A 17,191-nucleotide genomic window follows, 5' to 3' on the forward strand; every position below is an offset into this window, starting at 1 on the left:
GCCAATTGCTTAACCCCACCTTTTGCCAATTGCTTAACCCCGCTTTTTGCTAATTGCTTAACAAAGCTTTTTGCTAACTGCTTAACCCTGCTTTTTGCCAATTGCTTACCCCCATTTTTTGCCAATTGCTTAACCCCACATTTTGCTAATTGCTTAACCCCGCTTTTGTGAAAAGAAAAAAGAAAAACCGAACATTTGTAATGCCATAAATTCTGCCAAAGCAAGACCCTGTAGTATCTCAAATTGAAGTGTTTATACCCGATCACAGGATGGAGTATGCCCAGCCCAATCTTCTACTGAAGAGTCCACTACTTACTGTCACCGCCAAATCGTCGGTTGTCACGGCCTTCCTCAGATCGCTGAGGCGAGTCGCGGCGTGCGCGCCAATCAGAGTCTGCCAAGTCCGAATCCCGATAGCGCTCACGGTCACGATCACGATCGCGGTCCCGATCCCGGGAGAACGCGGATGAGCGCTCCTCACGATCTGTGCATGGGGAAGGGTGGGACAAGATGAGGGGTTATTAAAACTCATGGGTGAATCATGATCATCGAGCTTGAACATACGAGTAATAATAATAATTTAAAATGTTGCAAAAAACCACCACATAGAGAAACTAACTGCACAAATACAACCGCCTTGGGAGGGAGATTGTGAGGGTTGGAGGGGATGGGGGAGGGGATTCTACAATGCATTAACTAATGGTATTCTCATCACGACACACCGACACACTCAAGAGCAGATTCACAATTCAGAATACAGTCAATGCGCTGCCTCTCCCCTCCCCAACCACAATTTGGAATGCCTACCGAGTCACATCCAAGAAAATGAGCAGCATAGTTTGTCAAGCATTCTCGCATTCTGTTTAATCACCGTACAATACCGAATACTGTACGAACTAATCACCAACATCAATGCGTTTCATCTCCCTGAATGCCAATTCGGATCTGCATAGAGCTTGCAGGTACTCACTACGTCTATGATGATGGACACACAAACACAAAACTTGAATGTGGAATGAATGTGGTTAGGTTCGCTGCAAAGATTATGCCAATGGAGTTCAGATCAAGCCGTAACGCACATTGCCACAGGGCATTTCCACGATAAAGTCCGATACCATACCAACTTTTTGTCCATTGACCTAGACTCGCTCATTATTGGTGAGAACAAAGGCATGGAATCGGTATTCTGCACTTTCCAAACAATCCTTCATTGTTTCCTGCAGCTGCATTAAATCAGCTCAATAATAAATTGGAAAATAAAATTTGATGCTAACACGTTGATGGATGTGCCTCCGCCTGTGTTCGATGGCAACCCACTGTCACATGTGATCTCAATTATAGCTCACAAGAGGGAGAGAGAGAGAGAGAGAGAGAGGGGGGGGGGGGGCTTGACAGACAACATCAGATGTTGTTCACTAGTTATGGTCTGAAAAATGATTTTCAAAGGGCACAAGAAACTTGATCTGTTGAACCTAAAATTAAATCAGTTAATCTGTGTATTTTTGTGCATATGTGTGCCAAGTTTGGTTGAAATTACTTCAATGGTTCACAATTATTGTGGTAACAAAAAGCAAAACCCCAACAATGCAGGAAGGGACAAAAAACAGAATGCCTCCGACTCTCAGCTGTAAAGGCATTTAAAAAAAAAAAAAAAAAAAAAAAAAAGGAGTTTCAACAGTTCATCAAATTTTGAACAATTTTGAACGCACAAACAGGCAAATTTGTATAGAAAAAAAAACACCTTTAGAGGCCATTTCCCCCCGCAAAGCGGGGTTTGGCCTTTTTCGGGCACCGTGGTTGTTGTTGTTTTTGTTGGTCCCCTTTTTGAAGCAATGTTTCACGGCCGGATGCCCTTCTTGCCGCCAACCCTTTTTGTCGCCTTTTACAACAAACAGGGAATTACCAGTGAACTGGTACTCAAATTAGCCGACCTCGGAAGGATGACAGGCTGAGTCAACCCCCCTGGCGTTAATTCAGCGATAGACCCGGATTCGAACCCAGGATCCTAGGATCCGAAGCTGGCACCCTAGCCGCTAGCCCAACACCAGGGTTAGGCAAATTTGTATAGTGTAGGCAAAATTGTTTTTCGGAAGGTAATTGCACAAGACATCTCGTTGGTGCTCACTTTTTCAAAGGCAAACTAGAACGACGCACTGCAGAGCACAAACCTCCACCAGGCTGAATGGTATATATTTTGTAGCCTACTGATAGGCCGGATCTGCACTGGTGTACCTTAAACAAAAATCGAATCGCCTTATCGCTCTTGTCACAGACCCAAATTATCCACCAAGTTTTGTCATAACCCGTCCAGAACTTCTTTAAATATCGTGCTGTGTATCATTTTGGCCCCATCCCTCAATTATTACGAAGAATCACTTTAAACATTGAAAACAAGCGTTACGCCTAGGTCCCCGTCGGTGAAGTGATGCGAGTTGACAAAGTGGAAGACGCAAGGCGGCCATCTTGGATTTTGACGTGGCGACCCAATTTTCAATAGCGTTCTTCCTTATGCCTAGATACACCCACACACCAGATTAGAAGTTGGTACTTCGCTTATTTTTCAAGATATTCATCTCACAAGGTTCAGACATACATGGCGGCGGCCATCTTTGATTTTGACGTGGCGACCCAATTTTGAATAGCGTTCTTCCTTGTGCCTAGGTACACCCACACACCAGATTAGAAGTTGGTACTTCGCTTATTTTTCAAGATATTTCGCTCACAAGGTTCAGACATATATATGGCGGCGGCCATCTTGGATTTTGACGTGGCGAACGAATTTTCAATAGCGTTCTTCCTTATGCCGAGCTACACCCACACACCAAATTAGAAGTTGGTACTTCGCTTATTTTTCAAGATATTCATCTCACAAGGTTCAGACATACATGGCGGCGGCCATCTTGGATTTTGACGTGGCGAACGAATTTTCAATAGCGTTCTTCCTGATGCCGAGATATACCCACACACCAGATTAGAAGTTGGTACTTCGCTTATTTTTCAAGATATTTCGCTCACAAGGTTCAGACATATATATGGTGGTGGCCATCTTGGATTTTGACGTGGCGACCCAATTTTCAACAGCGTTCTTCCTTGTGCCGAGATACACCCACACACCAGATTAGAAAGCTGGTACTTCGCTTATTTTTTAAGATATTTCGCTCACAAGGTTCAGACATATACAGACTTGGCATTTAATATGGAATATTTTTTTGTGGGGGTGAACCTACTTTTCAAGATGACTTAGAACCAAAAGTTCATTGGAATTATGTTGAAATTATTCTAGATTTTGTTCGTGACCTTTAAAAGAAACAAAAAACACATTTGACATTTCGAAGCAAATAAATTGATCCTTGAAAGTGATGTAAACTGGTATCGAACTCAATTCACGGACAGTACTGTGTTAAACTTCTGTGCGTTTTCCAGAAGTATCTCTTTATTTTGCATATTAGCCAAAAAAATTTTTTACCAAAGTTACGACTGGGATTACAGACAGTAAAATTACAGTTCAGTACTTCGTGTAACCCCCACGAGCATTCAGGAGAGCACGTACACGTTGAGGCATGCTGTTCACGACATTTGCCAAGGTTTGGACAGGAATCGCTTGCCATGCAGTTACAATAGCCTGCTGCAATTCATGCACAGAGGCAGGCTGCTGGTCCAAGGTGTCGATTTGACGCGTTAATTCTGCCCACAAGTTCTCCATCGGATTCATATCCGGGGACATGGCAGGCCACTCCATATGCTCTACACCACGGTCAGCAAGAAAGTGTTGGATCATGCGAGCACGATGAGGCCGTGCATTGTCATCTTGGAAGACAAAGTTTCCTCGAAAGGCTGCACGAACAAATGGAAGCAATGTTTCTTCCAGAATGGCCCTGTGCTTGAACTGGTTCAGGTTTCCATTCAGAACAACCAGGTCAGTTTTGCCCCCTGCATGAAAAGCAGCCCAAACGGTCACCCCACCACCTCCAGCTTGGACTCTTGGCACTATACAATCTTTGTTGGAGGCTTCATGCACTTGTCTGCGCACTCGGACGCGGCCATATTTACGAGACCAGAAATCTGGACTTGTCACTGAAGATCACGTGATTCCAGTGTCGTGGCTGCCATTGACGGTGCTCTCCGGCCCACTGCAATCGGCGCTGGCGGTGTTGTCTGGTCAGACGTGGCTTTCTCAGGGGAGGCCTGGCACGATAGCCTGCTTGAACCAGTCGTTGGTTGACTAGCCTTCTGGATACAGGCACATTTGTCAGTTGCTGCTACTCAGCCTTAAGCCGATTAGCTGACTTGGTACGGCCATTGCGGACTAACCGGTGCAGCTGGCGATCATCCCTCCTTGTGGTTCTGTGGGGACGTCCTGACCTCGGTATTGGAGTCGGGACACCCCTCTGAGCATTTTGTTTCAGGATCTTTGACACCTGACCTTGAGTGATGGCATACTGCCAAGCAATAGCACGCTGTTTCATGCCGGAATTTCATAAAGCCACCACTAAATGACAAACAGCATTGTCGAGTTGACGGACCATCTCAGGGGAAGCGGCAATAACATTTGTAGACGTGCAGCAGTTGTTTTCCACTAATACAGAACGCAACAATCCTTATATACCCGATTGTGAAGCCAATCGTCAAATGTACCTGTCCGTACATTTTGTCACGCCACCTGTGATATAATCCTGTTATTGGCTTCTTGCTGCGACAGACAATCAGTGACATGGTTCTTTTAACAAAGAAATCACCGAAGCGTAAAAGAAACTCACCAGATTGATATACCGAGTTCAGAAAGTAAACCCAAGTCAAGAAGAAAAACAATATTCCATATTAAATGCTAAGTCTGTATATGGTGGCGGCCATTTTGGATTTTGACGTGGTGACCCAATTTTCAATAGCGTTCTTCCTTATGCCGAGATACACCCACACACCAAATTAGAAGTTGGTACTTCGCTTATTTTTCAAGATATTCATCTCACATGGTTCAGACATACATGGCGGTGGCAATCTTGGATTTTGACGTGGCGACCCAATTTTCAATAGCGTTCTTCCTTGTGCCTAGATACACCCCAATACCAGATTCGAAGTTGGTACTTCGCTTATTTTTCAAGATATTCAGCTCACAAGGTTCAGACATACATGGCATCAGACATACATGGTGGCGGCCATCTTGGATTTTGACGTGGGTTGCACCCACACACCAAATTCGAATGCGGTCCTTCGCTTACGAACGCACTCCCGCACGCACGTAGGGGAAAACCATAGTCCCCCTTTCGCTCCGCGGTGCGACAGGGGACAATATCGTATCCGGATCTTCACCAAAATCGAAACATTTGGTCCTCATCACACACCCAACCTGCTCACCAAGTTTCATCCCTGTCCTTCCATAACTTTTGGAGATATCCTGCTCAAAGATAGACCAGCAGACAGGGGTGAATGCATAACCTCTGTCCACCTTGGTTCATAAGATCTTGCAGAGGTAACAAGCATTCTGAGTATTGCGCTGCAATACATGTCCCCTACCGGCAATCTGTCGTCCGGAAAACTGTTGGGGAAATTACCAAAGTTCAAAGTGCCATAACTTTGTCAAAAATGATCGAAACGTCATGAAGTTCGAACTCGATCTGTAACTTATCATGAGGAAACCATGTACCAAGTTTGAAATCATTAGCATTAAGAGTTTAGAAAAAAAAAGTCCGGAAAACTGTTCTTTGCGTGACGGACTGACAGACTGACAGACTGAGGGACGGAGTGCAAACCTATAGTCCCCTCCGGTGTACACCGGTAGGGGACTAATAAGAAGAAGCGTTACACCTAGGTCCCCCGTCGGTGAAGTGATGCGAGTTGACAAAGTGGAAGACGCAAGGCGGCCATCTTCGATTTTGACGTGGAGACACACTTTTCAATAGCGCTCTTCCTTATGCCGAGATACACCCACACACTAGATTAGAAGTTGGTACTTCGCTTATTTTTCAAGATATTCCGCTCACAATGTTCAGACATACATGGCGGCGGCCATCTTGGATTTTGACTTGGCGACCCAATTTTAAATAGGGTTCTTCCTTAAGCCGAGATACACCCACACACCAAATTAGAAGTTGGTACTTCGCTTATTCTTCAAGATATTCATCTCACAAGGTTCAGACATACATGGCGGCGGCCGTCTTGGATTTTGATGTGGCGACCCAATTTTCAAAGCATTCTTCCTTGTGCCGAGATACACCCACACACCAAATTAGAAGTTGGTGCGTCGCTTATTTTTCAAGATATTCATCTCACAAGGTTCAGACAGACATGGCGGCGGCCATCTTGGATTTTGACGTGGCGACCCATTTTTCAACAGCGTTCTTTCTTGTGCCTAGATACACCCACACACCAAATTAGAAGTTGGTACTTCGCTTATTTTTCAAGATATTTCGCTCACAAGGTTCAGACATATATATGGTGGCGGCCATCTTGGATTTTGACGTGGCGACCCAATTTTCAATAGCGTTCTTCCTTATGCCGAGATTCACCCACACACCAAATTAGAAGTTGGTACTTCGCTTATTTTTCAAGATATTCATCTCACAAGGTTCAGACATACATGGCGGCGGTCATCTTGGATTTTGACGTAGTGACCCAATTTTCAATAGCGTTCTTCCTTATGCCGAGATACACCAGATTAGAAGTTGGTACTTCGCTTATTGTCCCCCTCGCACAGCGGAGCGAAAGGGGGCCTATGGTTTTCCCCTCCGTCCGTGTGTCCGTCCGTCCGTCCGTACGTACGTGCGTGCGTGCGTAAGCGAAGGACCGCATTCGAATTTGGTGTGTGGGTGCAACCCACGTCAAAATCCAAGATGGCCGCCGCCATGTATGTCTGATGCCGTGTACAGACTTGGCATTTAATATGGAATACAGTATTTTTTTTTCTTGACTTGGGTTTACTTTCTTAACTCAGTATATCAATCTGGTGAGTTTCTTTTACACTTTGGTGATTTATTTGTTCAAAGAACCATGTCACTGATTGTCTTTTGCAGCAAGAAGTCAACAACAGGATTATATCACAGGTGGCGTGGCAAAATGTACGGACAGGTGCATTTGATGATTGGCTTCACAGTCGGGTATACAAGGGTTGTTGCGTTCTCTATTCGTGGAAAACAACTGCTGCACGTCTCCAAAAGTTATTGCCGCTTCCTCTGGAGATGGTCCGTCAACTCGACAATGCTATTTGTCATGGAGTGGTGGCTTTACGAAGTTACGGCATGAAACAGCGTGCTATTGCTCGGCAGTATGGCATCACTCAAGGTCAGGTGTCAAAGATCCTGAAACGAAATGCTCAGAGGGGTGTCCCTACTCCAATACCGAGGCCAGGACGTCCCCGCAGAACCAAAAGGAGGGAATGATCGCCAGCTGCACCGGTTAGTCCGCAATGGCCACACCAAGTCAGCTAATCGGCTTAGGGCTGAGTGGCAGCAACTGACAAATGTGCCTGTATCCAGAAGGCTAGTCAACCAACGACTGGTTCAAGCAGGCTATCGTGCCAGGCGTCCCCTGAGAAAGCCACGCCTGACCAGACAACACCGCCAGCGCCGATTGCAGTGGGCCAGAGAGCACCGTCAATGGCAGCCAGGACACTGGAATCACGTGATCTTCAGTGACGAGTCTAGATTTCTGGTCTATCGTCAAGATGGCCGCGTCCGAGTGCGCAGACAAGTGCATGAAGCCTACATCGAAGATTGTATAGTGCCAAGAGTCCAAGCTGGAGGTGGTGGGGTGACCGTTTGGGCTGCTTTTCATGCAGGGGGCAAAACTGACCTGGTTGTTCTGAATGGAAACCTGAACCAGTTCAAGTACAGGGCCATTCTGGAAGAAACATTGCTTCCATTTGCTCGTGCAGCCTTTCGAGGAAACTTTGTCTTCCAAGATGACAATGCACGGCCTCATCGTGCTCGCATGATCCAACACTTTCTTGCTGACCGTGGTGTGGAGCATATGGAGTGGCCTGCCATGTCCCCGGATATGAATCCGATAGAGAACTTGTGGGCAGAAATAACGCATCAAATCGACCACTTGGACCAGCAGCCGACCTCTGTGCGTGAATTGCAGCAGGCTGTTGTCACTGCATGGCAAGCGATTCCTGTCCAAACCTTGGCAAATCTCGTGAACAGCATGCCTCGACGTGTACGTGCTCTCCTGAATGCTCGTGGGGGTTACACGAAGTACTGAACTGTAATTTTACTGTCCGTAATCCCAGTCGTAATTTAACTTTTGTTTTTGTTAAAAAAAATTTTGGCTAATTGGCAAAATAAAGAGATACTTCTGGAAAACGTACAGAAGTTTAACACAGTACTGTCCATGAATTGAGTTCGATATCAGTTTACATCACTTTCAAGGATCAATTTATTTGTTTCGAAATGTCAACTGTGGTTTTTGTTTCTTTTAAAGTTCACATCAACAAAATCAAGAATAATTTCAACATAATTCCAATGAACTTTTGGTTCTAAGACATCTTCAAAAGTAAGTTCACCCCCACCAAAAAAATATTCCATATTAAATGCCAAGTCTGTATGTCTGAACCTTGTTTTTCAAGATATTCAGCTCACAATGTTCAGACAGACATGGCATCAGACATAATTAGCGGTGGCCATCTTGGATTTTGACGTGGGTTGTACCCACACACCAAATTCGAATGCGGTCCTTCGCTTACGCACGCACGCATGCTCGCACGGACGGAGGGGAAAACCATAGTCCCCCTTTCGCTCCACGGTGCGACGGGGGACAACAACATGCCACACCTGGTGTAGTCACGCTGAATGGGCCAAGATTGGTGAAAGAGGCTGTTTAACCGATGTTTACACTTGGTCGCTATACAAATGAGCTGTGCTTATAGCAAGGCCTCTCCTCCATCATTACAAAAAGTCGTCATGGATATTTTACCACATCTGTGTGACTGGTATGGGTGTTTGAAAACATTTTGCTCGTTAAACACAGCCATCTTGCCACGCACCAAATAAAGCAGGACCGCAAAGCAGCAAACAGCAAAACAGTAATGCATTGCAGTGTACAGTTTCTGTCGTCTATTCAACTCCAATAGATGTGCAGTATTCCAATTTCTCTTTCACATCGTTAACTAGTCATTTGCCCTACCTACAGGTGAAGATAGAATGTGGATTCGAAGTGGAGCTCAACTTATTTACTCAAAACAATGATTGCATTATACGCAGGTGATCATTTGAATAAACGACATTCTACTACATAATTCATAGCACAACGTGAGCACATCTATGAACTTATTAGACGTGCTCATGTCTTGCTGAGAAGAGAACGGAGCTTGAACTGCACATGCGGGTTTGTCTGAAATTTGTGCCAGAGACCTCATATCTCCACAAAACAGCTAACCAATCTGGTCCTGAGACCCACCACGTTGGGGTGGTGAGCTGCTGTGGTGGCGTTTTCAACCCCAACTCAGACCCATTTGGAAATCATGATGGTTGCAGATGTGCAGGAAGCAAAAAGGCGGGAGACGCTCCTTATACTTATGGGTTTTATTACACGTTGTTACAGGGGAAAGGTGTACAAGCCGCTACAGCTAGACAGAACAAACCAGGCAGTCGGTAGACACAAATAGGGACGAGGGGACACACAAACCTGTATACAGTACAAGGAAAGAGATAAATAATATGATCCCCCTAGTAGTCAAAAAAACCAAACTCTTACAAGGTACAGAGGAGCAGGTGAGGGGTTGTATGGGCACGGGCTAATTGAAGTCCCACGACAACGAGCTGGAGCAACTCGGCCCGCGAAGGTGCAGATCCAGGCTCAAAAACAAGATGATCCCCAGAGGTCAGGGCTTGTGCATCCACTCTAAAGCACAATGCCGATCGCACTTCATCTGTTCCGCCTGAGTCAGATCCTCCCTGACTCTGGGCCTGTCTCCCCAAGGCTGTAGGTCCCATGGATGTCTACGCACCGGTGTGGGCAGCACCTTGCTGTCATTATCCCAACCAACAGGGCTTGTCCATAAGGAAAAAGGTATTTTACCCTTTCCGAGACTTGCAGGGCATCACGCCGCCATGGCCACTGTGCATGTCCCGACAGTTTATCATGGTTTGAAGTGCTCTCCTCATACCGTTGTTTCATAAACCCTCCACCTGGCCACACATTTCAAACAGGTGGTTGGCCACACTCCAAAAACACAACCTTACCCTGACTATCTTAAAGGTTAACATTCACCACCTCCAGGGTGCACATATTATGCAACTTAGCCTAACAGCTCTTGTTTAATCTACTCGAAACACACTGTCAATGTTACACTTACCACAATCTAGCTATGGATTCTCCCCCCTTCCACGTACAGGTCTATGATATTGTTACATTTGTGGGGGTAGGGATACTTTAGTCAAAGTACATTTGTATAAGTAGGCGCTCCAAATGTCATGTAGAAACCTTGATGTCATAAGTACTTGTTTAGACCATGTGTTCGGATTAAGCTTGTATCTTTGTCTCCATTATGAGGAATAAAAAATAAATAAAAAAACACCTTTAGAGGCCATTTTTCCCCGCAAAGCGGGGGTTGGCCTTTTTCGGGAACTGTGGTTGTTGTTGTTTTTCGGTCCCCTTTTTGAAGCAATGTTTTACGGCCGGATGCCCTTCCTGACGCCAACCCTTTTTGCCGCCTTTAACGACAAGCAGGGAATTACCAGTGAACTGGTACTCAATTAGCCGACCTCGGAAGGATGACAGGCTGAGTCAACCCCCCTGGCGTTAATTCAGCGATTAGACCGGGATTCGAACCCAGGACCCAGGATCTAAGCCGGCACCCTAGCCGCTAGCCCAACACCAGGGACTAGCCCATGAGGAATGGGGCATGTTAACTAGTATAGGGATTATGTTAATTTCCCTGTTCGTCAAACCTCAGTGATTTATCCTTTGGCTCTTTTGGCACTGCACCGTAGACACGAGTGAGAAAGGCCCATTAATTGCACTAAATAATAACCATAAAACCAACCGGAAGCCAGTTCTGAACACTGCCATTTGGATGCACCAGCTACATCACCACGGAAGACAAGCAGGCTGAAGACACACCCCAGGGACTCGTAATTGGCCAGGGCAGAGCAAGAAGCTACCCGCTGATTGGTGGAAGGAAGGCCGAGAGGAAGCAGAGGACCGATTGGCGAAGACCACCGAGGACGTCAGAGGTGAGCAAGAAGCGGCGCGCTGATTGGTGGAGAAGCGCTGATGACGTGAGGACTCAACGTTAAAAGAGCTCGAGGACGGACATTTTGTCTCTTGTTCGCTGACCCTCCGATCTTGCCCCGTCTTGCTCTCTTCGGGTTCCCTTGTTCTTCTCCCTCGCGCGATTGTGCTTGGACCGGCCGTGTTCAGAGATGCCACTGGGGGACGTGTAAAGTTTTGCAGGTGGAAACGACGCGGGACGAGGCATGGTGCGAGTACTGCAGCGCGAACGGGCGCAACAAGGCCTAGTTCCCGCCAACGCGGGCACCTCGCGCGCGCATGCCGGCCGGACCCATTCGCAGACCCTGGAGAGCCCCCACCCCCCCCCCCCCCCCACGTCCCCCCATTCCCAAGCTGATCAGAGCTAAGTGCACGATAAATCACACCATTATTTTCCAACGTTATTTTATCCCTCGTCTGTGTTTAAGTCTGGTGTGGAGGATCCTAAAGGAATTTAGTTTTACCGTCGCGTTTTCTTGTTATCAGCATCCTTTGTAATAAATCCTTTCATTATTTTTTTTGTACATTTCTAAACCGGGTTTTCGTGCGATTTACTTTTTGCAAGTTTGAGGACTGCCAACGGGATCAATCAGGTAAGCTTCAGCCTCCTCTTCTTCTTTCTTCCTCCCGCGCATAGAGTGAAATCCGCATTTGGGCATCGCCTCCGAGTTAAAGCTCGCTATTGGCAACCGTGAACCTCCCGGTATTAACCAAGGGGAGTCACGTGACAATATAAATTGGGTTGGTATCGGATTATACATTAAAAAAAAAAAAAATGCATAGCCAAACAAAAAAGTAATGAGATCTACCCTGCTAATTTAGTAATAAACAAGCAAGAGCAGATCACCTGCTTCCTGGAGGGCTTCTTCAGGCCAACAGACCCCAAGCCTCAGCACCTGTCCACTTTTATTCCCAAGGCAACAATTCATTTCCAGTCATGGGCCAATGCAAAAGGTCAAATGAGAAGCATGTTTATTATGAGGAAACCTTAAGCAAACGATGGCAATCACATCATCAAGGTTCCGCTCTGCACTTTTTATTATTTACTCATGATGTGGTATTGTATGAATGGGGGTGAGTAAGTTTGTGTTAGTTCTTGTTTTTGTGTTTCCGGGGCACGAACAATGCTGGGATCATTCCCGGGTTGAACATGGTGATGTGTAGGTTGCGTGATTAATGGAGTTTCCGTTGGGTGTTGTACATGTGTGGACGTGGTGTTGGGGATCGAGCACCAACATGTTTTTGTTCACCTTGCAGAGCTGTTTATCCCATCCAATTTTATCAGAGGTGTGTATTGTGTGGTTACGTCCACAGTCTCCGCAGTTAGACCAACCTCTCGGCTCTCGACGTACCATTCCCAAGAATCAATCTGCCAATTGTCGGATGTCGTGTTTCAGACAAAGGTCCTATCCAAGTCAAAATTGGCCCAGATTGCAGGCAATGGCATCCTATGGTATGGCTGACTGTGTCACATTCCCAAGCCCAATTCATGTTCATTTAGCCTTTGTTTCAAATTCCTTCACGTTTCCCCAATGTGGAATTGGTCACGGTCTCTGCATGATGAATGATAAACTAGTCCCGATTTGCCGCCAGTGTTTTCCTGCGCGGTCACATGGTTCAGCTTTGCAATGACATAGCGGATGGTGCACTGAGGCTCATATTCTACACCAATCCGTGCGCTGCGTACTATCTTGCCAATCCTTTCTGAAAGCCCCGGGTAGTATGCCAGCACGCACACACATGCACACACCTCTATTCACCATTCAGGAATGGACGGGCATACCAATAGCAGCAAGTTTCTACATGACTGTAGGTTAGAAGAAACGTTTTAAAGGTATTAGTTGTAACAAATATAAAATGAGCTTACCCCTGTCTTGCACATGATCTGCAATGTCAACACGTATTTGGCGGTTGTTCATAGTCTGTTGTAAAAAGATTGAGAAGAGAAGTGGAAGAAAAAGGAGGGGAGAGGGATGGAACAGTGAGAGAATTGTTAGAAGCACTCACATAGCAAATTACTCACCAGGATGAGGTACAATGTGCTCTACCACTCAGTAGAGCTTACACACCAACAGTCATGATGCCCAAAAAAAAAAAATTACAAAATTGTGACAGCAGCTGCACCAACAATTTCCTCAGTTCATGAACTATGCATGCAACCAGGTGGGTGCTCGCTGGCATTTTGAGAAACAATTATTTCTTTGTTTCTCCTGCTCTGCCCGGGCCATCCATCATAACAGGATTTATTTATTCTTATTCGATCTGCCAAATCCATTGTTCAGCACATGTTCAGCACAGCACATGTGTCCCTCTCCGGACAGACCGATGACACCAGGTGCAGAGAGCTTCATGATATGGAGGCAAAAATACAATCACATCTTTATACCACCATTTACTGTCACGTGAAACAAAAAACCCAGGGAGCAACACATTCCAATGCCCCAGCCCTTGAGAAGTTTGGAAACGTGTTTTCAGTGAAAATGTTGGAGTTAAAATATATATATAAAAAGCTTCATAATTTACTGTATATTTAAATAGTGTGCTATGCTTCGGGGCACGCACAGCATGAAGGCAGCACCAAATGAAAAATAACTCGAACTGCACTCTTCGACGTCACGACGTCGACCTATATGCCTCCACACACATTATTACATCATTATAATATTTGTACCAAGTTTGATTTAAATCCATTCAGCTGTTCTCAAGTTATTACATTTTTACCTGACATGACCTCTGACCTTGTGACCCCAAAATCTAATCAGTTCATCTTTATCTCATTATACATACCTGTACCAAGTTTGACTAGGATCCCTTCAGCCGTTCTCAAGTTAGGGGACAGACAGACAGTAACAAAAACCTATCACAGACAGACAGACAGCGACAGACAGACGGCGACAGACAGACGGACAACCTGAAAACATAATGCCTCCAGCAAATTCATCGGTGGAGGCATTAACACCTCACTAGTGGAACACAAGACCAAGAACAAAAAATTATGGAGTTTGAAAAACATTTGAGTTTACATTGGCCAAATTGGGGTAAAGTACAAGATACACATCTCACAAGTACACACATGGGAGGGTGAGGAGTGTCGTGTGGTGTCATGGGTTTCCTTTTAGATGCATGCAAGAAGGGAGAGGGGGATGGAGTTGGGGTGAAGGTCATACACTTGGCATATAGGAAACAACGATAGTTTTCCAATACACATGTGAATAACAGTGCATGTGTTTTTGCTCATATTTGACACTCTATTCCATAAGGAAATCACAAAATGAAGGCATGACATCGAGTTCAAAATGATTTAAAAAATATCTTGCATCACTTTTGGCCGAGCTATTTGTTCTCAAATGCACATTATGCCAAGATGTCAAGGTTCAAATCCCAAGTCGTGTTGATTTGTCCACTGTGTATGAATGAGCACGTCGTTATTGTGATCTATTGTGTATATATATATCTGTTGTGTGCAACTTCTCCATAAACTGTAAACATGGTTCTCCACAAGTTGGAAAAGCTGCAATACGAGTCTCAAAATGTGGCGGCAATGCAATAGGCAGTGTATTATAGTTTGGGTGTGATTGACTTCGAGCTGTATGAACGAGCTGGATGGACGTGTTAAGTGTGCTCTCAAATATTCAGAGCATGGATCGGCCTGATTGGTTACCTGAGGGCTAAACACAAGTGATCAGTGTCAACCTCTCAAGTGTGTATTTTATGCTTGTAAAATGTTGCACAACATACAAATAGTTTATGTGTGTGCGTGTGCGTGTGCGTATGTATATATATATATAAACATAACATTGTGTATTTGAGTATGATTAGCGAGTTGGTTTTGCATGTTCAGCACGGTGACGTGTCTGCTTTGGCTTGTTGTGGCATCACTTTGCTTCTGCGATTTTCCAAGCAAGAAAAGCACTGCCAACAACACGGCAATTTCATAGTTGTTGCATACGTATAATGTAGATGGACATTTACAGGCAAAACCACAAATGGAAGGAGAGGTTTGGGAGGAGTTGGAAAGGAAGCCAAGCGACACAAAACGTGCACACTTTGCAAGATAACTCACCTCCTCGTTGAGGGCCATCGCCCCCATGAGGGACTCTACATCCTCAAACTCCGCATAGCCAAAGCCCTTGAGTCGCTCGGGGTTTATCGCATCTCGGGGAAGTCTCACGGAGTTCACCTGCAACATGCAAAACCACATGTGCTTTGGTACCAAATCCAACCAAAGTGGTAAACATGCAACAACAAATGTATAACCATTCAACCATCAAAAAGTCCTCAGAAAAATAACGTCAGAGGACTGGGCGTCTCATCGTGAGGGTCAAGACAAAGGGTTTGTTTGACCTTTGCGATGATGGCGTCCAGAGATCATGCTCCTAAACATCAGCTACAAAACGGATCGAACAATATCATACACTGTAAAAATGAATGCCAAGGATTCAGTTAGTTAGGATCCTTCCATCGACATTCCATTTCAGTTAAAAACAACTCATCCGGTGTGGTGATAATGGGCTGGTGCAGCCAGTATAAGAAAGCATATATGTAAAATGTTCTAAACTCTGAGGACCTCAAGACACAGGGAGGGATAGCAGTTTATAAATACATTAAACACAAAGGAGACAAGTGGACTTTGAGAGTATATGTGGCGATACCAGAAAGCCAGGAAGGAAAGGGATGGGGGTGTATGGGATATTGGGATATAATCGCTCCAAATAGCCAATCATTTCTCCGGATGGAATCATGTAATTGTTGGTCATTGAGCTGACAGTACACAAAGAAAAGGAAGCATACTGAGCTTTGAGCGAGCGAGTCTTTGTGAGAATTTTTTTTTTTTTTTTTTGGTATAGTGGTGTTTACAGTGACGTCACGTACCCGATCACGTGACTGAGCTCTTTGTTTTGGTTGGCAAAACACCAACCATGCTGGCCGTCTCTAAGTGGTGAAGTTTTACAATCACTGACGTGACACCATTTCAAGGACAATGCCTGTGAGCTGCTGTGTTGTTAATTGCACAAATAGATTCGAAAAGAACTCAGGAATAAGTTTATATAGAATTTCAGAGCCACTCTACATGTACAGTCTCGAAGCTATAAGTCTTTATTGTTGAAAGATGAAGAAACGCACTATTTTGTCCTTCCAGGACGTGATCACGATAACGCGATCTCCCGCGGTCATTTGAACCTCAAATAAAATTCCAATTGCAGATTTGTCAATAGATGAGGTATATTAACAAATGAATGAAACAGATTTGGTCAAATTCTGACTTTTTTTTTTTTAAACTTGATCGCATTCAACACAAAGTTGTGAGCAACTAAAGAAGAAATGCACCATTTTGTCCTTCCAGGACGTGATCACTATCACACGATCTCCCGCAGTCATTTCAACCTCAAATGAAATTCCAATTAAAGATTTGTCAATAGGTGAGGTATATTAACAAACAAATGAAAGATTTGGTCAAATTCTGACTTTTTTTTAACTAGATCGCATTTCACACAAAGTTGTGAGAACTAAAGAGGAAGAAGAATCATTTGGCTTCTCAGATAAAATAAATAATTATGTCTGCAATTTCAGGTTAATTTTCTTTTTAAAATGGCTTTTTCTGCAATCAGTGCATGGATTGGCATGTGTGGATGTGTGTGTGGGTGTGGGTGTGGGTGGGGGAGGGGGGTTTGGTGTGTGCGTGTGTGTGTGTTAGGGGTGGGGGTATGTGTCCGTGTGTTTGTGTGTGTGTGTGTGTGTGTGTGTGTGGTGGTGGGGACTGGGGAGGGTGTGTGTGGGGGGGGGGGGAGGGGGGGTCTGTGGATGTGTGTATGTGTGTGTGTGTGTGTTTGTGTGTGTATGCATGTGGGGATGTGTTTGTGTGTGTGTGTGGATGTGTGGATGTGCATGTGTGTGGATGTGGGGATGTGCGTGTGTGTGGATGTGGGTGTGGGTGTGGGTGTGTGGGGGGGGGGGGGGGGGTGGATATGTGTGTATGTTGGGGTGT

At 45.1% G+C, this 17,191-nt stretch overlaps 1 protein-coding gene across 1 annotated transcript in view; it reads right to left on the reverse strand.

Moving 5' to 3' along the window:
• LOC137428992 (eukaryotic translation initiation factor 4B) overlaps nt 1-17,191 on the reverse strand; it is a 104,213-nt gene that overhangs the window by 57,620 nt on the left and 29,402 nt on the right. The window contains exons 4-6 of the mRNA XM_068118950.2: nt 15,269-15,385; nt 13,073-13,127; nt 317-484 (exon numbers count right to left, since the gene is read on the reverse strand). Of these exons, the coding sequence (XP_067975051.2) occupies nt 317-484; nt 13,073-13,127; nt 15,269-15,385 (340 nt within the window). The remainder of the gene's footprint in view (nt 1-316; nt 485-13,072; nt 13,128-15,268; nt 15,386-17,191) is intronic.

Source organism: Myxine glutinosa, chromosome 6 (assembly GCF_964187855.1).
Source record: "Myxine glutinosa chromosome 6, kmMyxGlut1.1, whole genome shotgun sequence".
In the NCBI taxonomy this organism is placed as follows: domain Eukaryota; kingdom Metazoa; phylum Chordata; class Myxini; order Myxiniformes; family Myxinidae; genus Myxine; species Myxine glutinosa.